Source organism: Mesoplodon mirus (genome assembly GCF_964341445.2).
Source record: "Mesoplodon mirus genome assembly, chromosome: 7".
NCBI lineage: Eukaryota > Metazoa > Chordata > Mammalia > Artiodactyla > Ziphiidae > Mesoplodon > Mesoplodon mirus.
In genome coordinates this window covers 14,756,702-14,777,619 of record NC_138983.1, presented here as the reverse complement: position 1 = coordinate 14,777,619, position 20,918 = coordinate 14,756,702, and the positions used below count along the sequence as shown (strand labels likewise).

Genomic DNA, 20,918 nt, shown 5'->3' with positions numbered 1-20,918 from the left:
CGGTAGGGGGAAAATATGAAACCTCAGCAGCCGCCTTCCCCGGGCCTGTGGGGAATGGGGGACGAGAGTGAGGTTGGAGGCTGGAACAATGTGCTTCCCTTCACCCCTGTGCCCTGCCAGGAAGGCTCAGGGAGGGGCTGGCTCCAGGGATGAGGAAAACTGGCTCTGTCCTTTCACAGTCCCCAGAGATGCCAGAGCAGAGGAAAAGAGGCCACTTTCTGACGACTAGTCCACTTCTCCCTATGCCTGCCACCCCTGCCTCAGTAGGAACACAGACTATGCTGGGGAATGGATGGGGAAACAGGCCTAGAGAGGAGACACCACTTGCCCCTGCCCAGGTCTCACAGCACAGATGGATCTTGAACTAGGGCCTCCTGAGTCTGTCTAGGGCCTTTTTTCCTTCATAGGACAGCCTTCCAGTCTAGCTCTGGGAAGATGCCTGGATCTCCCCCTACCCCCAAATGACTGGATGGTGATGCTTCAGGACTAGGAGGACCACTGGGTACCCAGGGGCCCACCTCCCTTCCCCAAGCCCCTCCCTGCTCTCTCTTGACCCTACCCCCACCCCTCACCGCCACACACAGGGCACAACAGTGACTCAGACTGGTGGCCCTTCAGCTAGAAATGGGGGCAATTTTCTAGTGACCACGAGGCAAGTAACCGTCCCGGAATGTATGGGTCAGTGGAGGGGGGGGGGAGCTAACCTGCGGGGGAGGGGAAGGGGAAATGTGAGAGGACTCTCCTCCCATCGCTCCCCAGAGCTCACTCTCTCGGAAGGAATGTCCGGGCTCGGCATTCCCCCCACTCCTTATCCCACAGCTCAGCCTGGACCCACTCCGGCCTCCTCCCTCCTTTCCCCAAACACAGACTGAATCAGCCTGGACCGGGGGAGGGGGAGAAGCCCGGGATGGGGGTGCAGGCGCCGAGGGGTAGGGGCCAGAGAGAAGGGGGCGCTCTCAGGCTGCAGCAGGTGGGGGAACCTCTTTCCCACACACACCCTCAGGTGACAGCCACGCCCCCAGAGCTTTTCCTTCTCTCTCCATCGACCCCCAGGAGGAATTAGGGGAGGGGAACTGAGAGGAGCCTCAGACGGCGCTATTACCGCCCAGGAGTGTCCCACCTCCCCTACCTGGGACAGAGACCCCGTTGCCCCATCAATGAGCCCAAGGTAGGATTATTCGAGGAGGGAAGGAAGGAGCTGAGCTGGAAGAGCCGCGAAGGAACTTAAGAATTGGGGCCTGGCCTCCCCTCTGTCTTCACTTCCTCGGGCTCCCGGTGCGGGGTCGAGGCCACGCAGCTGATAAGGGTCTTAGGGCACCATAGAACTGCCAGGGGCACCTGAAAGCTCAAAGAGGCCATTTCTGCCTCTGCCCCAGGTGCAGAAAGGGACCCAAGACAAACACACTCTAACCTGACGTAGCCCGCGCCTTCGGCGAAGGCCGCGAACCCTCCCCCGCGCGAGCCGTGCCTTCCTCCCGCCCCCTCCTCGCGGCTCCAGCGGCGGGCGTCTCGCAGCCTCCTCCCATTGGCCACGACCTCCGCAGATCCGACCAATGAGCATGCTGGGTTCCGGCGCGGGGCGGCCCCCCGCGCGCAGGCGTTAACCTTTCGTGGGCCACGCGGGGCCGACTGGACATTCTCCTTCTTTAAACTTAAAGGGTTGTCGACTGAGACCCGTCTCCGGGAGGAGATGCTGCGGAGGGGGAGGGGTGCGCGGGGCTGGGGGCCCGAGAGCTCGGGACCTGTCCTCCAAGAGAGGGGAGCCGGCGCCGGCTGCGCGTGGCAGCCGAGAAGGAGCTTACATTGGCAAGACTGTTGGAAAAAGTCTTCAACAAGGAGGGAAACAAATCATAATATTTCCTTCTCAGGCTTCCCACCCCAGTTGCTTGGAAAGGCACCCCCGGTAGAACGCTCACCCCCAGGAGAACCCTATCCCCCTCAGAACGTTGACTCCCTGCCGTCTATAGAAGCCTGCCTCCCACCCCCAATCATTTTCCATCAGGTAGTCTGAAACCTGAACTTTTTGTGTGTGAACTGGAGAAAGAGCTGGGTGTGGTTTTGGGGGGTGGGAGAAGGGACAAGGGGCCTTGCTGAAGCTGAGGAGGCCCTAGATCTCCAGAGGGGGCTTTCCAGGGCTGAGGGGAGGGTGGGTACAGAGGAAGAAGAGAGGACAGGAAGGAGAAGTTGCTCCACATTCCTGTGCAGCGCCAGAGCTACGGATAACCCCTCCCTCAGCATCACCAACTCACTGTGTGACCCTGGTAGGTCCCTCTCTGGACCTCAGTTTCCTCATTAGCAAGTGGGGAGAGGGGGCGTGGACCATGGGCTTTCTCATGTCCCTTCTGCCTCTAAATTGATGGTATAAACCAGCCATAACTGGGCTGCTCTGAGAGGCCAGACACCAGATAGAAATAGGGCTCAAAGCTCTCTAAAGGGAGGCCCTCTGGCACGCTCGCATGAGCAGGAGGTGGGCCTGGGGATGATGGCACATCCCACTGTTGCCCCCAGAGGTCCACCCAGCACACAGTGAAGACCTGAGCAAGGAGGACTGGGTTCTCTGAGTGTCCCCCACCCCCAGTCCGCCTGCCCCTTGGCCGCCCTCCCCTTCCACTTGGCTCCCACGCTCTGGAAGCTCTGTCCTGCTGGGCCTTCGCTGCTGTCTCCAGCAGGTGGGGTGGGACTGCTCACAAAGCAGGGACCAACTGATCTCCCTCAGCAGGTGCCTGCGGGCACCCCAAAAGGGGTCTCTGAGAAGGACCTGGCTCATCTGCCTGGAATCCTTTAGGGACCCCGGCCCAGACTGGAGGAAGCTTCTCTCCTCTCCCAGGCCCGGGGAAAGGGTTTGGCAAACCCTTATCGCCTGAGAAGCAGCTGCCGAAGAAATACCTTAGCAGCTGACTCACTAGGCTCTTCACAACCCCCTCCCACTGGGCCTCACACCAGGCCTTTGAGAGACCCTGAGAGAGAGAGAGAGAGAGAGGGCGCCCCCAGGTGGGCTGACCCAGACTCTGCTGAGGATGTAGCTAGCACAGTCCAGACTGTGGCTGGCTAGGTGGCTGGGGGGCATTGCACCCTGTAAACGGCCTTTGGCTGGGATCACAGTCTTGGAGGCTTGTTCAGCCTCTGACTTCCTGGTACTGCCTCACCCCAGGCATTGATGGGACGAATGACATACTGATGGCGTTGCCCTCTGGGGTACAAGGCCCTGTCCCTCCACCAGTAGCTGTTGAGTGTCTATCCTGGGCCAGGGGATGGGACCCAGCAGGTGAACAAGTCCAGACCCTACTACCTCAGGGAGTTCACAGTCTGACAGACGGGCAATTCCCGATCAGGGGAATGTCTGCTGCCATTGGGGGAGGACTGGAGTGTGACTGTGGTTGGGGATGCTTCCCTGCTTTCCTTGGCTCCCTAAGCCTCGGGTTCCCTACCTGTCAAATATAGATATGCAACTTCCTTGTCTCCTTGGGTAATTGTGAGGATTAGATAAGGCAATGTGCATGAAAGCACTTCAGAAAGTTAAAACCACAAGAAAAGTGTAGGATAGGGATGGTAAGTTCTGACAAGCTGGGGAGAGGAGAGAGTACTTAAGACGATGGGATTCTGAACTCATTTTATCATGGATTCTCTGATCCATGTTTGTTTGTGGGGGAGGACCAAGCCACCTCCCTGCATTGGCTCCAGGCTCCGTTCACCTCAGGTCCAGAGTTAGGCTTTTGATAATAACAATGGCTAACAGTTATTGAGCACTCACTGCATTCTAGGCCCTGTTCTCAGTGTTACATGTGTTTGCTGTATAGATATATACATATGTTATTTGTATACATGTGTTATATGTATTTCCTCATTTTATCCTCATAATCCTATGAGGGTAGCATTAAGCACCTAACAAATATTTGATCCTCATTACAAGACTGTGAGGTAGGAACTATTATTTCCCCCTTACAGATGAGGAAACTGAGACCCAGAGAAGTGAAGTAAACTTAGCAAGGAGTGAGCTAGGAGTCAAAAGCAAGCTTATCTGCAGAGCTTGGGCTCATCCCCTGCCCCCCACACACAGATGCTCATGTGGCTCTGAATCTTATTCTCAGACAGAGGGCTTTTCTGCTCATCCCTTCCAGACTAGGACAGGCTCCAAGTATTCCAGGCCAGAAAGCCAACAACTCCAGACTCCAGAAGTCAGCCCTTACCCACTCTCCAGGTGGGACCCCAGGGCCAGAAGCAAAGCCCCAGCAAATTCATTCAGTCAGTAAAAAATGAATGAACAGGGAGCTCCCCTGGCGGTTCAGTGGTTAAGACTCTGTACTTCCACTGCAGGGGGCACAGGTTCAATCCCTGGTCAGGGAACTAAGATCCCACATGCTGTGTGGTGCGTCCAGAAAAAAAAAAAGAATGAGCAACATTTCCTTACATATTTATAATTCTTTAGAGAGAAAAAACAAGCACCTCCTATGCGCCAGCCACTGGAGGCTTTACTAATAAGAGGTTTGTTGAGTAACTACTATGTACCAGGGACTATTCTAAGTGCTTGACGTGCATTAACTTGTTTTATTTTTACAATAACCCTAGCAGATAGGAACTATTATCATCCCCACTGTACAAAGGAGGAAATGAAACATAGAGACATTAATCAACTTTCCCAGGATCGTGGAGACCAATGTTTTTCAGACTATTTTGTTTCTGAGAAATATATTTTACATCCTTCCCAAGAACGTACACACACACACACACACACACACACACACACACACACAACTGATATTAAAAAATCTACCAAGTGTTTAACTTCCCTATGTGCACTCTGATATTTTTCTACTCTATTTTGTTCTGTTTTCTTTTTTCTTAAATTCTGGTCGTGACCTACTAAATTGATTTCACAACCCATTAATGAGTCAACACCCACAGTTTGAACGGCACTGAGTCATAGCTAGGAGCATCAGGGCCAGGATTCAAATCCAAATGATATGGCTCTGGAGCCTAATTTCTTGGTATAAAGAATGGCTGGGAAAAGGGAGACACTGGAGGCATGTGGACAAGTGGAGACTGTACTAATGAGGGGGGCAGAGTCCTCAATAATCTCACCACCTTGCATTCCAGCAAAAGAGAATACAAAAGTCACTGATATTGCCTTTGGAATGCAATCTTGCTGGCATAGATACACTTATTCTTTAGTACTTAGTCCTCCCATGAAAGAAGTAGGGTGGACTGAGAAACAGACTTGGGCAATCTAAGGTCACAGAGCCAGCACTAAAGCCCTGTGTCCTATCGCCTGGATTCTTTCACACCATCCAGGACTCATCCTTGAGGATACTGATGGAGAGGCTAGAGAGGGCGGTGGAGGTGGTGGTGGCAGTAATGTGATGACGGGGTGACAGTAGTGATAGAAATGATAATAGTTGGTATGATGATGTGGGCCGGGGGGAAGTTGGTGGTGGTGGAGGGAAGAGTAAGGGGGAGGTTGCGGGGACAGCAGTGGTGGTGGCAGGGCTGGTGGCACCACCAGAGCAGCATCTGCACCCCCTTTCCAGGGTGAGCTGACTCCCTCCTCTCCCCTCCCCCTTTGCTAGCACTTCCCTGAGCACCTGGACCACTTTGCAGAGAACATGGAGGACTTCTCCAACGACCTGTTCAGCAGTTTCTTTGATGACCCTGTGCTGGACGAGAAGAGCCCTCTACTGGACATGGAACTGGACTCCCCCACGCCGGGCATCCAGGCCGAGCACAGCTACTCCCTGAGCGGTGACTCGGCACCTCAGAGCCCCATTGTGCCCATCAAGATGGAGGACACCACCCAAGGTAAGAAGGGGTGGCGGGGCCCAGGGTACCAGACCCGAGGAGGGACACCAGACCCAGAGGAGGGACACCAGACCCGAGGGGGCTCCCACAAAAACCTCTCAGAGGAGCCCCCCCCCCGCCTTTTTGTTCTTCCGCAAGTCAGACCCAGGAGGGCATTTCTCAAGAGGGTCTTTGGCTGACTTAGGTCAGTGATGTGCAAAGGGTGGGTCCCAGACCAGGGGCAGCACCTGGGAACTTGTTAGAAATGCAGATTCTCAGGTCCCACCCAGGCCTGCTGGATCAGAAACCCTGTGGGGAGGATCCAGCCTTCCAAGTGATTCTGATGCGTGCTTAGGTCTGGGAACCAGCCTTAGATGGAACAGCTTGGGGGGAGGGGAGGATTAAACAATAAATGTGGACAAGTCACCAAGACTCTAGAGCCTTACCACCTCCTCACACTGTGATGTCCTCTGAGATGTTACCTGGGCAAAACACCTGCACCCTATTTTTTTTTTTTTTTTTTTTTTTTTTTTTTTTGCCACATCACACGGATCTCAGTTCCCTGACCAGGGATCGAACCCAGGCCCCGGCAGTGAAAGCCCAGAATCCTAACCACTAGGCTACCAGGGAACTCCCCTGCACCCTACTTTTATTGCCAAAGGTAGGGTTCTCTAAAGCTCTCCTCTCCCCCACCTCCCTTCCTTTTTTTTTTTTTTTTTTGCGGTATACGGGCCTCCCACTGTCGTGGCCTCTCCCGCTGCGGAGCACAGGCTCCGGACGTGCAGGCCCAGCGGCCATGGCTCACGGGTCTAGCCGCTGAGCGGCATGTGGGATCCTCCCGGACCGGGGCACGAACCCGCGTCTCCTGCATCGGCAGGCAGACTCTCAACCACTGTGCCACCAGGGAAGCCCCCTCCCTTCCTTTTAAGCAAAGGGCCCTTTGAGTTTTTCCCCTCAGGTGATCAACATTTGAGAACTCCAGACTGTGCCCCACCTAGAAATGGTCTCTTTGGGCATTTCCTCATAGGGCTCCATCATATTTGCACACATGTCTTAGCCTTGATAAGCCTCAGTTTCTTCATCTACAAATGGGAATAACAATAAACATTTCTATAGCACTCTCCAGTTCACAAAGTACCTTCATGTTCTTATCTCATTTGTTTCTCACAACTCACAGGTGAGGTCAGAATCACTTTTATCATACTCCCCATTTGTCTGATAAGGAAAATGAGACTTCAGGAAAGCTGAGTTATTTAGGTTATGCACACAGTAAATGGAGAGCAGGGACTTGGGAGCAAGCAGGCCCCCTGATTCTAAACCTCACACCCATGCCACCACCACACTTGCCGGCCTTAAGGGGCGCTAAAGGGTACTGGCTTTGGTGTGCATCCCGGCGCCTCAACCGGCTGTTGTGTGATCTTTAACAAGTTGCTTAACCTCTCTGGACCTCAGTTTCCTCAACTACAGAATGAAGACACTAGGTATCTTGAGAATTCTGGCCAGGATTAAAAATATATATATGAAAAGTACCCAGCTCAGTCAGTGCCCAGCACATTTCATATATATGTGTGTGTGTGTGTGTGTGTGTGTGTGTGTGTATTATATATATATAAATAAAATTAGTGACTATTTCCTTATGTGTATAAAAGTCCTATTAAAACTATCGTGTTTAGAACCATGAACAGGGTTCTTATTCCTCTTTCCCTTTGGAGGACAATGGTCTTGAGTGAGTGTTTTAATCTTCTCAACTATTAAATGGGCAGAATAGCAGTGCCTGCCGCCAGGGTTGGTGGGAGGAATACACAAATTCATATGCAGCAAGAGGTTAGAATTAGACTCAGTGCAAGAAGTGTGAGCTGCTTCTGAGGGTCTTTGAGATTCCCCAGGGGCAGAGACGGGACTTTGTACGCGGCCCCCATCCAGCTGCTTGAAGGCAGGGACACCTTCTGGGGCTTTAAGTGGCTCCAGGGCTCGTGGCTGTGGAGGTCTCAACTTCCCTGTGTGCCCTGGCCTCAGCCCAGCCTCTGGAGGTCACCTCGATGGGGTGTCAGGCCCCAGCCTGGGGAAGGGTAGCATGTGGGGTGGACAGCCTCCCAGCCCGGCAACTCTTCACCACCCCAAGTCTATATTTAGAGCAGTTTGTCTGTGGGTCCTCTGCAGGGGGCAGCTTCCCGGAGGCCGGCGGGCTGGCCCTGTAATTTGGGAAGATTGTGGGTGTTCTTGGAGCCCAGGGGCAGCCTGCAGCCCAGAACTCAGGCCCTCAGCCTCCCAGCAGGGTGGGGCCTAGCCTCTGAGGTGGGATCAGGCAGCTGCTGACCCCTCTCCCCACCCACACTGGGTTCCAAAGGCTAGAGTCCCCTCTAGCCCACCCACGCTGGCTCCTCAGTCCTCTGCCTCACCAGAGCCAGGTCCTGGGGCCACCGGGGGCAGGGCTGACTCCGAGTGGCACCCATCAGGAAAAGGGGGGATACCCAGCAGCCCTGTGACCCAGGTGAGGCCAGGAGGCCCACGAGGTGGACGCTGCCCTGGGAAACCTGAGCATCACCCCTCACTCCCCACATGCCCCCCCAGGCACCAGGTCCTGTTGATTCTTCCTTCTAAATTTGTCTCCAGTATGTTCCTTCCTCTCCATCCCCACTGCCACTGCCTTAGCATGTGCCTCACTTTCTCTCGCTGGACAATTTCAACAGCCTCCTGCGGGTCCCCCTGCCTCCCTCTGCCGGGCCAGTCTGCACACACAGGCAGAATGATTTTTTTTTGCAGTACGCAACCCTCTCACTGTTGTGGCCTCTCCCGTTGCGGAGCCCAGGCTCCGGACGCACAAGCTCAGCAGCCATGGCCAGGCCCAGCCGCTCCACGGCATGTGGGATCTTCCCGGACCAGGGCACGAACCCGTGTCCCCTGCATCGGCAGGCGGACTCTCAACCACTGCGCCACCAGGGAAGCCCCAGAATGATCTTTTTTAACATTACAAATCTGAGCATGCTTAAAACTCTTCAATGCCCCCCTGTTACCTTTAGGACAAAGTCGCGGCTCCAAGGCCGTGCCATCCCTGCTGGCCTCTCTGACCCCATCTTCCCCTTCCCTTTGCGTTCTAACTGCACTAAACTGCTCGTGACTCTCACCAGATCGCCAGCGCCTAGCTTGGTGCTCAGCAGATGTTTACTGAATAACAATAATTGTATTCACAATAGCTGCCATTTATTGAACATTTACTTCTTGTCAGGTACTTCTACAGATGAGGAAGCTAAGGCTCAGAGAGGTTAAGCAACTTACCTAAAGTCACACAGCCAGTCAGGAGGGGTCTGTTTGTCCAAGCCCACTCTGTAAACTGCTGAATGAAGAAGATGCCCCCACCTCTTCTGGCCCCAGCCCACTCCGCCCTCCTACCTCACAAGCGCCGCCCCCTGCCCTTTTCCACCTGCCTCCCGGTATACCCTAGCATCTCTCCACAGTCCTGTCCAGAGCAGCTCCAAGGGGCCAGGAGTGGGGCTGAGCCCTCTGCTCTAGGAGTCCCCTGAGCCTGGGTCCTGCCCCCTTCCCTAGATGTGGAACACGGAGCGTGGGTGCTGGGACACAAACTGTGCTCGGTCATGGTGAAGCAGGAGCAGAGCCCGGAGCTGCCCGTGGACCCTCTGGCTGCCTCCTCAGCCATGGCTGCCGCTGCCGCCATGGCCACCACCCCGCTGCTGGGCCTCAGCCCCCTGACCAGGCTGCCCATCCCCCACCAGGTGAGCCTGGGGACTGTTAGTAGGGGCTGAGGGAGGGAGGAGGGATGATGGGTCTCTGTGGGAAGAGCGATCCAAAGCCCTGTGCACACAGGGGCTCTGCGAACAGGGAGCAATGTGACCCTCAGGACTGAGAGTCGGAACTCCCAGACCAGGCCCCTGCCCATCCCTTGGGCCATCCCTTCACCATCCTAGAATGGGCTCAAACCACAGCACCCTCGGAATAAGCTGGGGCCCTCACTGTGTGCAGAAGAAAGATGACAGGGACCCAGGCAGGGCTGGGCATCAGGGGCCCAGTCCAGGGTCTCAGGGAAGGAGACAGCCCAGGCCACTTAATTTTCTCAAAGTGTCTGGATTTTTAAAAAGGAAGAAACACCTAAATGGAAATATAAAAATTATGCCATATTTCAATTGTTTATATTCATGAGATGAATATTTTTAACCCACACCCTCATGCCAGCCCTCACCCCCGTGAATGTATAGATAAGAGCAGTCGGCTGTAAATCCAAAGTTGACATCCCAGACCCCTGGCTCCTGGGAGAGGCCCTGCCTGGGTCCCAGCTCTGCTCTCACTTGTGCTCTGGGCATGTTGCCTTCACTGTTTTTTCCTCAGCTTCCTTCTCTGTAAAATGGGAGCATGAACTACGGCTAAAGGGGGTCCTAAGCCTGACTCTACAGCGTGAGGGTTACCTTGAAATCCCTAGAGTCAAGGTTTGGCTGGCACTGCCCCCTGCTGGCCACACAGCTCACCTGGTCAAAATGTACGGGACCCAAAGTGAGAAAGGTCAGCCCCTCCTACACCACCAGGGACCTGAGGATTCAGGGTTGGCTGCAAATGGGGAGGATCTTTTGGGACCACCTCTAGGACTGGCTCTGCAACTCCTCAGCCCTCGCCATAGCAGGAAGGGAAGGCATGACAGCAGCGGCAGCCAGGGTCTTGGAAGCTGCGCGCATGCCTCAGAGAAGGAGACTGAGGTGGAAGGGGTTGAGCAACTTGCCCCACGTTGCACAGTCAGAAGCAATGGAGCTGCATTCCAAACTCAGCCGCCAGACCCCGGAGCCCACACTTTCCACTCTAGTGAGGCCGCGACCCCCTAGTGGAAGGCACAGGAACCAGGAGTTGGTAGGACAATGATGAGCGTGTGACCCACATGAGAGCTGTCACCCTACTGCATCGCAGTCCCTTCATCTGTCACTTGAGGCCTGAGCTGGGATGTAGGCCAGGGAGTCTCCAAGGTCCCTGCCAGCCTTAACCTCCTGGGATTCTTACTCACCTGCCTAAATTTGGGATTCTGGGTCCCACCCACGATATCATGACCTCTCTGCTGGCTGCAGACCTGGAGGGGAGAGATGGCCCTGAAATCCAACACCCAACACAGCGCCTTCTCAAAGAGAACACCCCTTGTATGTATGTTGGTCCTCATGTGTAGGAAGCCATGCCTGTTGATGTCCTTTCTGGAACAGCAAGTTGGGATGGCATAAAGAATAGGAATGCATGTTTATTAAAAGCATTAATCTAATTCTATCAGTCCCTTGCTTAAAAACCCATTAGGGGCTCCTCATTGTTTCAGACTTCTTTGTCTGGATTCTACTCACCCCCTCCCCACATCCTCCCCCCAGATCTTCTGGTCTTGTTTCTCACCACTCCACCTCTGACACACACCCCTACACTCTGGACACCCTTAATACTTGCAGTTTCCAGATCTAGCTGTGCTCTGTCTGGCCTCTGTGCCTTTGCAGATGCTTTTTCCTCTTCTTGGAATGCCTCTCCCCTCATCTACGTCCTGCCCCATCCTTAATCTGGAATACTCCTATTTATACATCAGGACTCAAACTTCAGCTGCTCAGGGAGCTTTCTCTGGGCCCCCAGCCAGTTAATGCCTCCTTCACCTGTGCTGTTGTTACCGCTCATTGAACAACTACGATCTGCCAGACATTACCTCCCGTCCTCATGGCAACCCACATGGGCTCACAGTCAGTGTAGGGTCGGCCTCCACCAGAAAGATGGCCCTGGCCTCAGAGGCCACAGGAGGCCCTCCTTCTCTGAGCTTAGAGGCTAAACGATGCTACTTGGCCACCATTCTCTTTTCTTAGGTCTACTTGACTTCTCTAAGCACGAGAACTTGCCTCTGCTCCTCTGGAATGTGCCTGGAACCCTGGGCCCAGATACTTCCTTAATGCTGCAGGGCAGACCCCCAGGCCCAGGGAGAGAGGGAGGTTGGATGGCATGGTGGGGTCGGGCCCCCCGGGGCAGCTGACGGAGCTGGACCTGTCTCTTCCTCAGGCCCCGGGAGAGATGACTCAGCTGCCAGTGATCAAAGCAGAGCCTCAGGAGGTAAACCAGTTCCTCAAAGTGACACCAGGTAAGTGTGTCCAGAGAGGGACTTTTCCTCTCCAGTCTTGGGCAGACCGCATTCTTTACTCCCTTGGTCCAGCCCACTCATCTCCCTCGACACCTCCCATCTCCCCCCAAAATATTCTCTCCTCCCCACCCTGCCCATTCTCCATCCCTCCAGTCCCCTTCTTACACAGTCTACAGCTGTCATCACTATTATCAACACCTTCTCATCCCTCCCATCATTCATTAATTGAAGTCCACTCTATAGCCATCAGTCCATCCATCCATCCATCCATCCATCCATCCATCCATCCATCTACTCATTTATCCATCTATCTGTCCATCCATCCATCTATCCATTTATCCATCCATCCAACTAGAGTTCACTGGGCATCTCCTAGTCCCAGGAGCTGGGGAAGCAGAGAGAGAAGACAGTCCCTGTACCCAAGTAGATCACAGAGTAGTGTGAGCCACAGACAAACCACCAATTATACAGCAGTGTTATGGATTAAAGATGGCAGGTCCCCAGGAAGCCTTGAAAGCACATCCCCAGACCTGACAGGGGAGAAGAGAACAGAGGAAGCTTCTTGGATTGACCAGAAAGAGAAAGGGCTAACTGAATCTTTCCAATCCCACCTCATTAATTCATCAAACATTGACTAAGCATCTACTGTGCTTATTCAGGCCCTGGACTAAGTACCACAAGGTTTAGAAAGATGAATAAGGCCCAAGTTTCACCCTCAAGTTGGTCCCAGCCTCTGAGAGAAGATATAGAATTAACAGGAGGTAGAAAGGGACCAGTGTGAAAACACCTTACATTGTAGAGTGCCCTTCAATTCATAAAGCGTGTTCCCATACATTAGCCCATTGCATCCTCCTGGTTCCATGCAAGGCGTCCTTTCGCCCCCATTCAGCAGGGAAGTGAGGCTGGGAGAGGTTAAGTAAACATAACTATAGGTCACACAGTTGTGGGGTGCAACAGTCAAGACTTGACCTCAGGTCTCTCTGAGTCCAAGTTCAGTGGTCTTTACAGTCTGGCATCCATAATAGGCAAATGAGAGCCAAAGAAGGGAGAGGGGACTCCTGCAGGAGGCAGTCATGGGCCGAGCCCGGAAGGATGCAGTGCTTCCTCCTGCCAGCCTCAGCCCGGCTCTGCGGCGCAGTCAGCTCCAGATTCCCGCACCTGGACTTAAATCTGGGTGTTCTGTGCTGGCCGGGGAGCTCTCCCTGCAACAAGGCTCTTGGTCCTCTTGGCTCTGCCCAGGCCTCTTCCTGACCACCTGCAGAGCGTCAATCTTCCTGATGCTGTGGCCTCAGAGAGGCAGCACAGAAGGCATGCTGGGGAGAGCAGTGCTCCTGGTGGGTCTACTGAAAGCCCAGTGCCTGCTGTCCTGTTACCCTGAGGTTGAAAATGGACACCCTGGGGTTTTGCAGTGGAAAGAAAGGGACAGAGGCTGCAGCTTGCCCAGCCTGAACCCCATGGGTCTTGCTATGGGCAGATTCCAGTCACCTCCTGGGGTTGCCAAGTTGGAGGCTCAAAGATCCTGAGCCCTGTGAAGTCAGGGGTAGGGGAGGGACCCCAAGAATCCAGCCTCTGTGATATCCCCACCAAGAACCAGGCTTAAAGGAGCCAGGCTTCTGTGGAGTCAGAGATGGGGTGGCACTCAGGAATTGTCTTCTGGGACATCAGCTCGTCTTTCTGACATGGCAGAGGGGCTTCTGATGTTATAGCGGTCAAGGCCCCAGCAGCCAGTCCCACAGTCAGTCCGGGCTGGCTTAGGCCCATGCTATGTTGAACTCTGATTGTGCGACCAGAGCTGGGGCGCCACCCTGCTAACCTGGTTTCTCCTGCTCTCCCCAGAGGACCTGGTGCAGATGCCTCCGACGCCCCCCAGCAGCCATGGCAGCGACAGTGACGGCTCCCAGAGTCCCCGCTCTCTGCCCCCCTCCAGCCCCATCCGGCCCATGGCCCGCTCCTCCACAGCCATCTCCACCTCCCCCCTCCTCACTGCCCCTCACGTAAGCACCTGGGGGTGGATTGACCCTGGAGTCAAGGAATTGAGTGCCTGGGGAGCCCTAAGCCTGATCCCCACCCCCATCAGAATTCAGAGAGGTGCCTGCCCGCAGATGGGAGTGACAATCTTTTAATCGTGCCTTGGGGTAAATAGGAAACAGGTGGAAAGTTCAAGAGGCCTGCTGAACCCACACTATTGCAGAGCCAGGACTAGAACTTGACATTCCTCACCTTCAGGGGGACAGCCCAGGCTGTCCCCAGAGAGCACTGTTTGGAGAACAATGTTCAGGAGGCCCAGAATCCACTGGGATGGGTGTGGAACCTCCCAAGAGGTGGTGGGTGTCTGAGATGGGTGCTGTTTAGGGGGCCCTGGACAAGTAAGCTTTGAGGCTGTGGGTTCCAGGATGGGATCTCAGGACCACCCCACCCCCAGCAATATACTGAGGGCCAAACATGCCAGGCTCCCAGCAACGTCCTGAGCACTTGATACATATTATTGGATTTAATTCAGATCTGCCCCTTTTTCAGATGAGGAGACCGAGGCTCAGTGAATTGAGTGCCTTGCCCAAGTCATGTGAAGAGTAAATGGCAGAGCTTGAATTTGAATGCAGGGCTGTCTGGTTCCTAACTATCATGTCCCCCTTCCCACAGAAATTACAGGGGACATCGGGACCACTGCTCCTGACGGAGGAGGAAAAGCGCACCCTGATTGCTGAGGGCTACCCCATCCCCACGAAACTCCCCCTCACCAAAGCTGAGGAGAAGGCCTTAAAGAGGGTCCGGAGGAAAATCAAGAACAAGGTAAAGCGTGAGCCAGGCCTTGCCCCTGCCCTGGGGCTTCCCTGGTTTGGGGGGAGGGCTCTGTTCTCCTGGTGATGCCAACCCTGAAGTTGGGGAGCCCCAGGAAGTGGATATGTGGTGTGGTAACTCCCGTTTGGGGGCTTCCCCCTCTAGATCTCGGCCCAGGAGAGCCGCCGTAAGAAGAAGGAGTACGTGGAGTGTCTAGAAAAGAAGTAAGAGGCCTTGGGCAGATGGGCGGCTTGGGTGGCCTGGGCCCCACTCCCCAGCCTGGCCTGCTCCCCCCAGCCTTCTCTCACAGGGGCGGGGGGCACAGGAACTAGGATGCTGGTGGGCAGGGCTAAGGGGGCAGCAGTGAGTCTGGGGGCTGCCCCCGAGCCTGTGCCTGCTTGGCCCCCGCAGGGTGGAGACCTTTACATCTGAGAACAACGAACTGTGGAAGAAGGTGGAGACCCTGGAGAATGCCAACAGGTGGGTGGTGCCACCTGCGTCCCCCCGGCCCCTGCCCTTCTGCAGCCAGTGCCTGGCTATGGCATAGCTCTGGGAGGCAGGAGAGAGGAGAGGTCATTGAGTTCAGGATGATGGGAACCCCAGAAACAGGGACTCTGCAGCCTGGGACCCTCAGTTTCCCATCTAGATACCAGACAGGGCTGGTAAGGTGCTTAAATGTGATGATACAGACCAGCACAGCAGCAGCCCCTGGGAACTTGTTAGAAATGCTTATTCTCAGGCCTCATGCCAGGCCTATTGAATCAGGAACTCCAGGGGGAGTGTTCAATGATCTGTGTTTCAATAAACCCTCCAGGTAATTCTGACGCACCCTAAAGTTAGAACCTACCGGTGTACATGCTTGCCACCGAAAGCGAGTTTCTCAGACCAGCAGCATTAGCATCTCGTGGGGGCTTGTTAGAAATGCAGAATTTCAGGGGACATCCCTGGCGGTCCAGTGGTTAAGATTTCGCCTCCCAGTGCAGGGGGTGTGGGTTCGATCCCTGTTCGGGGAGCTAAGATCCCACATGCCTCACGGCCAAAAAACCAAAACCTAAAACAGAAGCAATATTGTAACAAATTCAATAAAGACTTTAAAAATGGTCCACATCAAAAAAATATTTAAAAAGAAAGAAAGAAAGAAAGAAATGCAGAGTCTTGGGACTCTCCCTAGACTTACTGAATCAGAATCTGCATTTCAACAATATCCTTGGGTGATTCACGTGCACAATTAAGCTTGAGAAACATTAGTATGGAACCCGCACAGGGCCTGGCATGCAGTAGCCACGTAAAGTCACAACTCTGGGTGCCATTTTTGTGATCCTGGAAAAACTGTTACATACACCTTTCTGGGCCCCAGTTTCTCTGTCTAAATGGAGATGATAGAAGCAGTATCTCCCAGGATTCATGTGACGATGCGATGAGACCTAGCAAGTAAAGGGCCAGCACTGTCCTTGGCATTTGAGAATGTTCCATTCATGTTAGCTTTTCTTCCTCGTTTTTTCTTGTTATTATTCTGAATTCTTGATAGTGACCAGCCATGAGCCCACAGTAGGTTTGTGGGAGTAATAATTGTTTGCTGGGAGTAATAAAAATAACAGGCAACAGCTAGTATGTAGCAGGTGCTCAACAGAAGGCTTTTTCCTTCTTTCCTTCCTTCTCCCCCAGCTTCTCCAGCGGGATCCAGCCACTCCCCTGAATGACCTGGAGAATGCCCCCCTGACTCAGGGATGGGGGGCGGGAGCCCTCACCCCTCACCCCCTTCCTCTGGTCCAGATTCCTCCCTAGTCCCAAATAGGGCGAGGCCCTTGGAGCTGTTTCGCCACCTGCTGTACATTCTGGGAACTGCAACCCCACCGACCGGCTGGGTGGAGGAAAGAGAGAATTAAACATTTGTTCACCAAGGGTGGGCTGGGCACCCTCTGTGGGTACCCAGAGGATTCCTCGCCGGGAGGGGCCCAGTCCTTGCCCTCAGGGAGCCCACAGTTAGCGAAGGAGACTGACATAGACATTCATAAATAAACGAAGTGTTACAGGTGATGTGATAAAAACAGCAACAAAATTAACAAAACTGGTAGCTACCATTTCCTGGACACTCGCTTCTCACCATGTACCAGGCAGCTGCCAGACGTGTCCTTCGTATCAGCTCAAGGTGCCGTGGATACAAAGGAGGGAGGGTTAATTTAGCTGTGGCTGGTGCAGGGTAAGAAAAAGAAAGTGGCCTCAGCTGGGGTGGTCCAGGCTCGCCTCCAACACCCCCCTTTGGCCAAGAGCGTCACGGGGCACCCCTGAGCCTCCATAGGGTGACCCAGCCACACCACAGAGGAGCCACGCGGGAGGTGACCTTTTCTGTCTTGACTGAAACGGGCACCTGGCGTGGAAGCCAAGTCTGGAGGCTGCCCAGCTCCTCCCCGGGAGAGCTCCCTGAGGCAGATGCCTGCTGGGTCAGAACCTGCCGGGTGACCGCTGTGCCCTCCTCAGGACCCTGCTCCAGCAGCTGCAGAAACTCCAGACTCTGGTCACCAACAAGATCTCCAGACCTTACAAGATGGCTGCCACCCAGACTGGGACCTGCCTCATGGTAGGTGCTGTTCCCTCACTGCAGGGCCACAGGAGGACAGGTCTTCCCCAGGCTGGCTTTCTATGGGGGGGTGGCAGAGCTTCAAGGTCCTGGCCATATTGTGGGCGGTGTCACCAGAGTAAACCATCCTAGTACCTGGTGCACTGGCTCCAGCAGACCCCAGCCTCTTTCCCCAAGTCCATGGAACCTTCCAGAATATGACCTTCCCTGACCAGTTCTAACACGGTGTAGATGTGTAGTGACTCACGTGAACTCAGCTAGAGGATGGCAGGGCAAGTCCCGTGAGGAGGCAGCTTCTGCAGGCCCAGTGGAGTGGAGTGATGGGGCTGGGGGGATGCGGGGAAGTATGGACCTGGTTCTTTCTGGAATGGAAAGTGGGTGCCTAGGCTGTGGCTCAGGCTTCTGCTAGCCCCTCTTCCACATCTCCTGGAGCTGTACAGCCTGTTGCCTCCTGGCTAATCACTCCCCAGGTCCTCCGAGATCCTCAAGCTCTCAGGTGGCAAAGCCCCACTAGAGGCAGGGGTTAGTTTGGGCTCTGTGACTCTTAACCTCCTCCTGCTGGCCTGCCTTCCTGGAAATCCTGCTGGGAATCTGGTGTGAAGATACGTCCCCCTCCCTTGCCCCAATCTCAGCCTCCTCCCACACCTACCCCTTCCTTCCCTTCCTGATTCCTCCACCCCATAGGTGATAACCACACTGGCCAATTCCCCCTCTTTTCTAGCACTGCCTGGGGCGGCCCCCCTACAATGGGCTGAGATGTCCCGACAGCCTCTACCTTCTCCTCCACCACGTGCAGGAGGTGGTTGGCTCTGGGAGCAGCTTTCCTGGAAAAATACTGAGCCTTTTGCCCCCATTGGCTTGGGGGCAGGGGGAGGATTGGGGTGGCCAGGGTTGCAGCCCCTCCGCTCTCTCTCCACTACCAGGTGGCAGCCTTGTGCTTCGTCCTGGTGCTGGGCTCCCTCGTGCCCTGCCTCCCTGAGTTCTCCTCCGGCTCCCAGACTGTGAAGGAAGACCCCATGGCCACTGACAGCGTCTACACTGCCAGTCAGAGTGAGTGCTTTGAGCCAGGCTGCCTTCCCCCCACGCCAGCCCCAACTTCTGGGCAGAAGCCAGACACAAGAGAGGAGCCAGGTTTGGGGCTGGAGCCATCTCATTCTACCTCCTCATTTTGCAGATGGGGAAACTGAGGCCCCCAAAGGGTCTATGATGTGTTCAATGTTAGTTATAGAATTAGGACTACAGTGAAGAGCCCCTGATTCCCAGCCCACCCAGGCGTGGCTTGCGGGGGTAGGTTTAGGGAATAACAGGAATGTTTCCACCCTAGCCCCCATGTATTATGGTGCCAGTTTGTAGGGACATCTGCTAAGCACCATCAGTATTTTACAACTGGGATAGCAAATCAGTTTCAGCTCCAGGGACATTTTCCATAAGTTGGTGGTGGCTGCCTGAAGCACTGTGTTAAGAAGGACTCCGAGGCACCATTCAGGATCAACAGGAAGGAGTGCCAGGATCCACTGGTAATGTCTGTCATGGGCAGAGGCAGGGTAGTGGTAGTGTGAGCTCAGATAGCTACCATCCCACAGGGAACTGTGAGGATTGTTAAGAAGAGCATAGAGCTTCAGAGTCAGTCATATCTGCCACTCACTAACTGCGTGACCTCAGGCATGTGTCTTAAGCACGCTAAATTTCAATTTCTTTATCTTGAAAATGGGAGTTACAAGTTCCACACTTCCTGAGCACATTTGTCGTGAAGACTAAACGACATGGTGCCCAAAGGCCGTTAGCACAGTGCCTGGTACACAGCAGGCACCTACTAAATGAACACAATCGCTTCCTTTTTGATGAACTCACAAGAGGAGAGAAAAGATACAACACACAGTGGCAAGGGGAGAACTGGTATAGGGTGCAGCAAAAAGTAGTATGGGTTTCCAGAAGCAGAGGATACTTCAGATAGACCTACGGAGGAACTTCCAGACAGTCCCTCATCATTTACCAGGAGTGAGTTATCCAGCAGGGCCGGAGGAGGAAGAGGAAACAGATGGGAGGTCAGAGAGAGAGAGGAGCTGGGGAGGGGTGAGTTTCAAGGAGGGATACTTCAGGGAGGATGAGCTAAGCCTGCAGGGCCTTGAGGGGAGGAAGTGGCGTAGGGAGGGTTAGGGGAAGAGGAAGCAGAGGCGGGGAGTGAAAACCACTCCCTGGACCAGAGCAGCCTGAGAAGGAGAGAACAGGACAGTTACTAAGGGAGGTGGGTGGCAGGGATGTAAGGTCTTGAGAGCCACGTGTCCATTTTCCCAAGGCCTGAGGGGCCTATGTGTGTTGGGAGGTACAGGGAACCTTGGAGAGGAAGGAATGGAAATGGGTAGGGGGGCTGGGGTTAGGGGGAGAGGGAGGGAGGGAGTGTTGATGGACAAAACCAGAGTCAGAGGAGCCAGAGGAGCGAGGGAATGAATGAGCCCCTCCGAGTGAACACAGTGGGTTTCAGGCCGTGTCCGCAGGGCGAAGAGGAGGAGATGACCTCTGGAGCAGGCTGGCTTACAGAGCTGGTGTACCGCACAGCTCCAGGGGCTCCGCTCACATAGACTGTGAGATCCGGGCCCTGAGAGTGAGAAGGGCGGTGGTGGGTCCTGGAGTCAGGCACGCCTGGGTTTGCATCTCACCTTCAATGCAGACTAGCCTGGGACAGCGTGCCTGGCAACCTGGAGCCTCAGTTACCTGTTCTGTGAAATGGAGCTAAAAATATCTCATTCCAAGAGTTTCTGTTAATGATTTGATATAGGTTAAAAGATGCCTACAATGCCTGGCACAAGATAGATATCCAAAAAATGTGTTTTTTTTTTTTTTTTTTTTTTTTTTTTTTTTGCATTTCCCTGAAGGGCAGACTAGGGCCTAGAACGGGAAAAAAGATTAATTCGAGGTCTCACAAAAAGTGAGTGGTACAGTAGGATCAGAACCCAGGTCTCAGATGCCCCAGCCCAGTACCCTCTGCTTAGGAAGATCTAACTTTCTCTTAGTGCAGTTTCAATCACTCTATTATCTCATTTAAACCTCACATCAACAGGAGGTTAGCCCTCGTATTCCTATTTTACAGGTGAGCAAACTGAGGCTCAGAAAGGTGAAAGCAAAGGCATGACTTGCCTGCAGTCACACAGCTCAGAATTGCTAGAGCTGGGGTTCAGATCCAGGCCCGTAAGATTCCAGGGCCCAGGTCCTTAAACACCAGGCCCTGAATGTGGCCTGGATGGGGAGGGAGCCTCTTGGCACCATAGCTCACCCTGAGCTCCTTCTCCAGTGCCCTCCCGAAGCCTCCTGTTCTATGATGAGGGGCCAGGCTCGTGGGAGGATGGCCGCAGCGCCCTGTTGCCCGTGGAGCCCCCGGATGGCTGGGAGATCAAGCCCGGGGGGCCGGCGGAGCAGCGACCCCAGGACCACCTGCAGCATGACCACCTGGACAGCACCCACGAGACCAGCAAGTACCTGAGTGAGGCCTGGCCCAAGGACGTCGGTGGAAACAGCACCAGTCCTGACTTCTCCCACCCTAAGGAGTGGTTCCACGAGAGGTGGGTGGGTGACCCCTTCCCTTCCTGGGGTCCCAGGCTCCCCCTGCCCTCTGCCTGCCCCCGGTCCCCGTGTCCTCAGCCACACCCTCCCAAGGCCCCATCCCTCCCGTGTCCAGATCCAGCTTGCAGAGGGGCAAGAGGG

The 20,918-nt window shown here is 54.5% G+C and overlaps 1 protein-coding gene across 2 annotated transcripts in view; it reads left to right on the top strand.

Annotated features, from left to right (window-relative positions):
* CREB3L1 (cAMP responsive element binding protein 3 like 1) overlaps positions 1 to 20,918 on the top strand; it is a 35,466-nt gene that overhangs the window by 13,758 nt on the left and 790 nt on the right. Inside the window, exons 2-11 of one of the 2 annotated variants that reach the window (XM_082626445.1) lie at positions 5,565 to 5,793; positions 9,319 to 9,503; positions 11,785 to 11,863; positions 13,700 to 13,857; positions 14,504 to 14,653; positions 14,807 to 14,865; positions 15,053 to 15,121; positions 17,120 to 17,219; positions 18,143 to 18,269; positions 20,509 to 20,780. In XM_082626445.1, the coding sequence (XP_082482571.1) occupies positions 5,565 to 5,793; positions 9,319 to 9,503; positions 11,785 to 11,863; positions 13,700 to 13,857; positions 14,504 to 14,653; positions 14,807 to 14,865; positions 15,053 to 15,121; positions 17,120 to 17,219; positions 18,143 to 18,269; positions 20,509 to 20,780 (1,428 nt within the window). The remainder of the gene's footprint in view (positions 1 to 5,564; positions 5,794 to 9,318; positions 9,504 to 11,784; positions 11,864 to 13,699; positions 13,858 to 14,503; positions 14,654 to 14,806; positions 14,866 to 15,052; positions 15,122 to 17,119; positions 17,220 to 18,142; positions 18,270 to 20,508; positions 20,781 to 20,918) is intronic. The other variant, XM_082626446.1, reaches the window with a different exon arrangement.